Here is an 8244-nt window from a genome sequence, read left to right as displayed (position 1 = left end):
AAAGCGGTCTATGCTTGTAGCTGCCACCACTTCCTGCAGCAGTGAATTCCACATGGTAATATCTGTTCTTAGCCTACTGCTCATTAATTTCATTGAGTGCTCACAAGTTCTATTATGATAACGGGAGAAAAGTACTTCTTTCTCTACCTTATCTATCCCGTGACTAACTCTGTGGACCTCTGTCATGTGGACCTCAGTCATCATTTCTCCAAGCCAAAGAGCCCTAACCTCTTTAGCTTTTCCTCATAGAGGAAAGTATTCCGTGGTGCTCCATGGAGAGAAGAAGTCCCCATCAAGTTTGTTGGGTGTCCTGAGATCACGTGTTACAGGAGAGAGGAAAAAAGAGACCTCAGCCCATATTCATGAGGCTCTATTGCAGGGGTAGTCAAACTGCGGCCCTCCAGATGTCCATGGACTACAATTCCCAGGAGCCCCTGCCAGCATTCGCTGGCAGGGGCTCCTAGGAATTGTAGTCCATGGACATCTGGAGGGCCGCAGTTTGACTACCCCTGCTCTATTGGGTTCCCCTCCCTTAGTTGTCTTTTTTTTCTAACCTGAAAAGCCCCAGAAATACTCTTCCATGAGTGGAGGGCAGGATCAGAGCCCGCACAACAATCAGAATCCCATTTCTGCAATCCTGTAAAAATAACTTCCACTGATCATAGCAGGAGCTTTGCCTGACAAAATACACATTGGCATAGAGTGCAAACGGAAGGGAAAGAGCCTGTGATGTCACTGGGCGGCGTCCGAGCAGGAAGTGGTGCAGGTGATGGTTTCTATGCAAGACAGAGCAAAGGGGGGCATTGTTCTGTCCCCCCCCCCAATACACACACCAAGGACACCAAGGCATCCTTTTTCCTTCGGCTAGCCTCTGCAGAAGAGCAGACGGTGAGGCTGGCAGCCTATGCAGGCTCTCTTGACAGTAAATACACATGCATCAATATTTTATAGGAATGAAATATTTATACATATTTTAATAAATAACCCACAAATAAATCACCACAAAGGTAGGACGGGTTAGGACTCGGTCGTATGTGTTCGCTGTCGGATACAGCCCTGTTTGCAATACCGTCCGTAGTTCTGGTCACCTTATCTCAGGTTTGGATTGCCACTCTCCTGCACAAACCTTCTGGGTGATTTTGCACCAGTCACCCTCTCAGCTTAACCTACCTCACAGGATTGTTGTGAGGATAAAATGAAGGAGAAGCAAACAGCTTTGGGTCTGGAAGGCTTTGATAGGGGTCTCATTGGAGTGGGATATAAATATCTAAATAAAGACCTAAATTAAAAAGGATATTATAGATCTGGGAAGGCAGCAGAAAAGGGCAACTTTTATGGGCCAGTGTGGTATAGTAGTTGACAGCAGCTACTTCTAATCTGGCGAACTGGGCTTGATTCCCTGCTCCTCCATGTGCAGCCAGCGCTGTGACTTTGGGCTTGTCACAGCCCAGTTCTGACCAAGCAGTCCTGTCGGAAACTCTCTCAGCCTCATCTACCTCACAGGGTGTCTGTTGTGGGGAGAGGAACCGAAGGCGATTGGAAGCCGCTTTGAGGCTCCTTCAGAAGTAAAAAGCGGGGTATAAAACCCAACTCTTCTTCTACAACTGAAACCACCAAAGTATTGGAGCGGCTTCCCCGTGAAGAAAAGCTAAAGAGTATGAAGCTGGTTAGTTTAGGGCAGGGGTAGTCAAACTGCGGCCCTCCAGATGTCCATGGACTATAATTCCCACGAGCCCCTGCCAGCGCATTCGCTGGCAGGGGCTCGTGGGAATTGTAGTCCATGGACATCTGGAGGGCCGCAGTTTGACTACCCCTGGTTTAGGGGGTGGGATTATTAAGGGACATGACAGAGGCTATAAAGCAATGCATTCTTTGCAGAAAGCAGATAACACTTTTTTTCTCCCAAGATCTTGGGGGCATCCAATGAAGTTAATGGGTAATGGGTTCAGGACAAACAAAAAGGGAAGCGATCCTTCGTACTGTGTAGTGCACATCTGGAATCTGCAGTCACAGAATGTAGCAATGACAATTAGTTTTAAAGGCTTTAAAGGGGGATTAGACACATTCATCTCGGGTGGACCCATCAGTGGCTACTAGCAGCACCTCCGTATTCTGAGACAGAACACATGCCACTTGCAGAGGGGCAGCAACGGCAACAGACTTTTGCCTCAGTACCCGTTTTGGGGCTTTCCAAACCCTCTGGGTGTCTATAGGAAGACTTGGGATGCTGCTGGACCAGATAAATCATTGTTCTGACCTAGCAGTTGATGCCACTCAGCCACGCGACTCATCAGCCAGCGACAAGAATCGTAGAGCCTCACCGAGGGATAGGACTAGGAAACATGACAGGAAGCCTGGTATTTTTTGGCAGAAAAGGAGTGCATGCAGGAAGGAGGAGTGAAGATAACATGAGTCATGAAACTGGTGATAGTATGAGGGTTGCCAGCTCTGATTTGGGCAAATCCTGCAGATGTTGTGCCATGAGGATGGCAGAATTTGGGGGGAGGAGAGGGAGAGGGTGGTGATGCCACCCTGGGGAGTTGCCACTTCCCTCAAGGGACGTGATTCAATCAGCTGTGATACACCTTGCAGTTGGTCATCCAGGATGTTCATGGCTCAGAAATACCTGGAGATCTGAGGGTGGAGCTGGTTAGGCCTGGCAACCTTATCTGGAAATCAGTTCTATTTCTGGGAGATCTCCCACCCCCACCTGGGGGATGGCAACCCTACCTTATGCACCTGCCCTCTGCTGAGCTGGTCCCTACAAAGAGGAGGCCTCAGAGCCCTCCCTTGGTCCTCGTTCTCAAGCCATCCTCTCCCTTGGCCTGCCTATCGTGGAGCTGAGCGCTCTGCCAGGGAGGCTTGTCCCACCGCGGGTGCACAGAGTTTATCGAAAATGCAACTGGTTTCCTTCCTCACCCCAGTGGCATTGTTTCCTATGCGTGCAGTTAGCTACCAAGGGCTGAGCTCTCTTGTAAGGCAGGAAGCAGGACTTCACGGGCTGCAGTTGAGCAAGCAAATAGTGCTGCCTTCACACTTTTGTGAGCCCGTCATGTTCTAGTTTGTGCGGGTATCTTGGGATGCAAAGCCCGTCTTATGCAAAGTAAGTTTCTTTATTTACTAGATTGTACTTATGCTGCCTCTCGCTTGCTGAATTACAAGGCAGGTCTCAAGTTATAAGCAAAGGAGGAGGGGAGGCTGGCGGCAGGAATTGCAGCCAGAATACTTGCACCTGCAGCTAGGGTTGCCAGCTCTGGGTTGGGGAATGCGTGCAGATTTAGGGCATGGAGCCTCCTGGAGAGGTTGGGGTTTGGAGAGGAGAAGGGCCTCTGCAGGGAACAATGCCATAGAGGCCACCCCCCAAAGTTGCCATTTTCTCCAGGGGAACTGATCTCTGTAGTCCGGAGTTCAGTTGTTATTCCGGGAGATTTCCAAGCCCCACCTGGAGGATGGCAACCCTAGTAAGGTTGGGCCAAACTGAGAGGTCTCATGCCTTGTGGATGAGGAGATAAGATGGAAGATTGCAGGAAGGTGGGTTGGCCTTGAAAATACTGTTGACTGAAGAGATCAGAGAAGAGGTAAGTGTGTCTGTGTGTGTGGGGAGGGTGTCCTGGATTCTACAGTACCCATCCTTAGTGCCTCTCTCTATGCAGTGGCCAAAGTCAGATATGCCTAGTAATGTCTCCATATGGGGCTGCCCTTGAAGACTGCCTCCATTCTTGGCTTTTGAGCCCCTTGCTTTTCTACCCCCTTTACACACGCACACACACACGCACACTGCATTGTGCAAGTCCTTCAGCAGGGCGGGAGGGGGCTGGGAGAGCTACCGGCTTGAGCTTTCCATTAACCATCTGTGGTTGCTACTCTGTAGATCAGCTGCTGGTGACTTTACCCAGCAAAGTCACAAAGTTTCCACTGACTTGGAGGCCGAGCTCCCTGGGCTGGGACTTTTAGAAAAGGATCAAAAGGGGCTCAGAAGGCAAAGAGATTGCTAATCTTCAGGCAACCTCTCTCCTGGGAAGAGAAGGAGATTTCCCCAGGACCACAAATGGGACAAGCCTCTCTGGCACTCATGAGGAGTTTGCACAGGGTCCGGGTTATGTGACAAGCAAAAGGACTCGATGTGCTGCTCAAGCCCCAAACGCATAGAGCTAATCAGCCCCATCTGATGTTATCACTCAGGGATGGAAAATATTTGTCAAAGGAAGCACCTAGCCCCAGAAACGCTAACCTTGCTTAGCAACGCATCTCACTCCTCTGCATCCTTCTTTCCCCAAGCAAGCAGACAACAGATGGTCAGCAAATATCTGAACCCTCCCGGCAACACCCTCAAAGTGAGGCGCATCTGTAGAAAGATGAACTCCACTGACACCAAGGGCAACAGGGCGGTCGACGTGGCCTTCGTGGGCGCCTACTCGCTGCTCTTCGTGGTTGGCCTCCCCCTGAACCTCATTGCGCTGTGGATCTTCTTCAGAGGGGCTCTCCGGTCCATCACCATCATCTACATGAAGAACCTGGCAGTGTCTGACCTGTTGCTGCTGGCGTCACTGCCCCTGAGGGCATATTATTACGGCCAGAAGCCTCAGCTGTCCCCAGGGGTCTGTGAAATGGCAGGGCTGATACTCCTGTTCAACATGTACAGCAGCATCTTCCTGTTGACCTGCATCAGCTGGGACCGCTGCATGGCAGTGTGCTTTCCACTCCACACCTGGGCCCGGGCCTTTCGCCAAAAATCCAGGTACATCTGTGCAGGCGTCTGGGCCATGAGCTTCCTGGGCACCATTCCCTACTTTACAGGGAAGATGGAGAATAGAAACGACACACTCTGCTTCGACTACCGCCCTCGGTACATCATGGAGCCCCGCATCTCTGGTGCCATGGTGCTTAGCTTTGCCTTGCCCTTGGTCATCATGGTGACTTGCTCTTGCAGCCTGTTGCGGGCCGTACACCAGAGCTCGGTTGTCCTGATGAAGCTAGTCAATGGTGCCAAGATCCAGCACATGGTGGCCACCAACCTGGCCATCTTCCTGGGCTGCTTCTTGCCGTACCACTTGGTGGTTCTCTGCTACCAAGTGAAAGAGTTGGATACGGATCACCAGGACATGGCGTACCGCTGGGCCCTGCTCCTGGCCTGTGCCAATGCTACTCTGGATCCTTTGGCATATTACTTTGCCACAGAGACCTTCCAAAACTTGGTGACAATAGAACACCTCTTTCTGGGCCAGGGCACCCATGCCCACCATGCCGGCGGGTCAGAACAGCTCTCCCTGTCTCAGGGGGCACAGCGCCAACCCACCTTGCCCACTCCTGCCTTTGAGGCTCTGTCATGCATCGAGGCGCCAGACTTAAAAGAGGCATCAGCTAGTGGGCCAGCCCAGTTTTAATATAACTAGAAGTTCTAGGGCCAGCTGGTGTCCTACTAGTCAAGGCAGATGTTACTGCAGAAAAGGATCTATAAAACAATCAGGATACTCAGCCCGGGAGAGAGGGCAGGGGATTTCTGGGGGGGGGGGGTAATGAGGCTTCCCATCAAATGCACGGCTTCCTGGCTGAAGGAAGAGATTCACACAGCTGTTAACACCAGGGCAGGATGATTAAAAGCTTTTTGCCCGTGCCCATGATGATGATGATGTCATCCATTCAGTCATGTCCGACCCTCGCGATTCTATAGGGAAGTCTTCGCCATGCGCCCCTGTCTCTGACTGCTTCTTTTAGTTGGTTCATGGTCATTTCTGTATTTGGATTTGATTGTGTTGAGCCAGCGGATCCTTTGGCGATCACTTTTCCTTTTGCCGCTGACCATGCCGAGCATTAATGATTTTTCTAGCGAGTTTGATCGCTTGATGTGTCAAAAGTAAGTGAGCTTTAGCCAAAATATGTTTTGGCTAAATATGTTTTTAATGACATAGTTGGTTTGCTCCTCTCTGAAACTATATTGTTGGTAACTTTGGCTGTCCATGGTATTCGCAGCATTCGTCTCCAACACCATACTTCAAAAGCACCTGTTCTCCTCCTGTCTTCCTTCTTCAGGGTCCAGCTTTCGCATCCATAGGTTGTTATGGGGAAAACAATGTTGTTGACTAGCCGGCACTTTGTATTAAGGCTGATATCCTGACTCTTCCATATTCGGTTCATGCCTAACATTGCATTCCGGCCCAGTGTTATTCACCGCTTGATTTCACAGCTGCATCCACCACTTTGATTGATCATAGAGCATGTGCCCACAGGCCATTACAATTTTCCATCCCAAACAACACTCTCTCTCTCTCTCTCTCTCTCTCACACACATACACACACACACACACACACACACACACACACACAGGGCACTTTAGCCCAGCCTCCCTCAGGTTCCCATATTCTTATTTTTATATTCTTCTGTGGAGTTATAGTAATTTCCCCCTACATCCTTTCATGTAAGCTTTCTACCCTGGTATTAGGCCACCTTCAGCAGCCTGGTGGAAAAGAAGAACTCCTTTCATGGGATGTTTCTCCCCATCAAGGACTTGTTTTTGCTGGGCCTCTGCTGCTCTGCATGCTAGGATTGTAGGGTTGCCCAGTTCCCAGATGGCACCCACCAGTGAGTTCTGCTCTTACAATCAATCTCCGAACAACCAAGATTAGTCCCCCCTGAGAAAAGGGCTGCTTTTTTTGGGAGGGGGCTCCGGGAGCCGCGCTGCAGACTGGTGGGGGAGAGGGCGATCCGGGCGCCGCGCATATGCGGCAGCCCATTCGCAAACGCGCATGCATGGCATATGCGGACCTGCCACACATGCACATTTGGCTGGCAGCCACGCCCCCCCCCCCGCAGAAAGAAGTTTGCCGGGCCGCAAGCTAATCGGCCGCTTTGGCGGCTGATTTGCTTGTGGTCTGGGAAGTTTCTCACTGCAGGGGGGGGGGGCGGGGAGAGGGAGCTGTGGCCCTGTGCCGAAGCCTTCGTGGCCAGGTGGTTGGGGACCACTGCTCCAGGTAGTAAAAAGCAGGGTACCAAAAACACAGCTCTCTATAGGAGGAGACAGAATGCTTTGGGCTTCATCCAGAGTGAATGACCTTGTGCTTTGTTGGCCTGGCGGACGTTAGGGACATAGACAGGCTGATGGTGAAGGGAAGACGTAGGCAGTTTAATAAAGAGTTTATGAGTGATTCAGGCTTGATGACAGTTTGAACTCTGGTATCATATTGGGCCTCCAGTCAGTCAAACTTTATTGCACTAGGCCATCGGCCATCGCAAGATCAAATAACAATAAAATTGTTCAAAACAAACACAGATTATATTGTGTCTCTAAGTTAGTGCAGAGTATCTCTCTGTCCCACTTACTGGAGATTTGACATGTGGTATTCAGGTCAGACATTGTGGTCTCTATCCAGGCTTAAACAGCCTAACTTTGAGAAATTGTTGGGGAGGGAGAACACATACAACCAGTGGCCAGAAGGTTGACTGTTCTTCAAAATATGACTGGCCCCTTCTTCAAGAAGGTAGTTTATCCAGTTCCCCCATTAGCCCCATGGGCTGCCTGATGTTATTGAAAAACAAGAGGAGTTGGTTCTTATATGCCGCTTTTCTCTACCCGAAGGAGTCTCAAAGTGGCTTTCATTTGCCTTCCCTTTCCTCTCCCCACAACAGACACCCTGTGAGGTGGGTGAGGCTGAGAGAGCCCTGATATTCCTGCTCGGTCAGAACAGTTTTATCAGTGCCGTGGCGAGCCCAAGGTCACCCAGCTGGCTGTATGTGGGGAGTGCAGAATCGAACTCAGCTCGCCAGATTAGAAGTACACTCTCCTAACCACTACACCAAACTGGCTTTCTAAGGGAACCGTGACTCCTGCACCTACTGGAGAAGGGCCCTATCACCATTTTCCCAGTCATAATTGCTAGCTTGCCTTGTGAGGGGACGTGTAGGTGAGATGAAAGGTAGGGTTGCCAACTCCATCCAGGCTTGGAAAATTCCTGGTGGTGGAATTTGCAGACAGCAGACCCTTGGACCTGCTGGAGAGAGCTCAGTAGGTGTTTTTATTCTATAGAATTCCCTAGCCAAGGGAACTATTTCCTTCAGGGGAACTAATCTCTGTAGGTTGAAGATCAGTTGTAATCCCATGAGAACTCCAGGCCCCACCTGGAGGTTGGTAGCCCTAGGAGGGTCCATCTTGTTCAGAACAATAGCATGAATGTAGAAAAGGACACCTTCCTCAGTGCTGCTGCTATAGTCCAATTGGCTGTGCCTTCTCTCCCAGTGGCTGCATTTCC

The 8244-nt window shown here is 50.5% G+C and overlaps 1 protein-coding gene across 2 annotated transcripts; it reads left to right on the top strand.

The window, feature by feature from the left end:
- The first annotated feature begins 2987 nt into the window (after positions 1–2987).
- Positions 2988–5479, top strand: LOC143833694 (lysophosphatidic acid receptor 6-like). 2 transcript variants are annotated; one of them, XM_077329804.1, is made up of 2 exons: positions 2988–3103; positions 4279–5479. In XM_077329804.1, the coding sequence occupies exons 1-2, from the start codon at positions 3097–3099 to the stop codon at positions 5382–5384; spliced, it is 1113 nt and encodes a 370-aa protein (XP_077185919.1). In that variant the 5' UTR covers positions 2988–3096; the 3' UTR covers positions 5385–5479. The 2 variants fall into 2 exon arrangements, with proteins under 2 accessions (XP_077185919.1, XP_077185927.1); XM_077329812.1 differs by lacking the exon at positions 2988–3103 and adding an exon at positions 3494–3578.
- The last annotated feature ends 2765 nt before the right edge of the window (positions 5480–8244 follow it).

This window comes from Paroedura picta, chromosome 1 (assembly GCF_049243985.1).
Source record: "Paroedura picta isolate Pp20150507F chromosome 1, Ppicta_v3.0, whole genome shotgun sequence".
Taxonomy (NCBI): Eukaryota; Metazoa; Chordata; class Lepidosauria; order Squamata; family Gekkonidae; genus Paroedura; species Paroedura picta.
The sequence above is the reverse complement of the archived record's forward strand: the minus strand, read 5'-3'. Positions and strand labels throughout refer to the sequence as shown.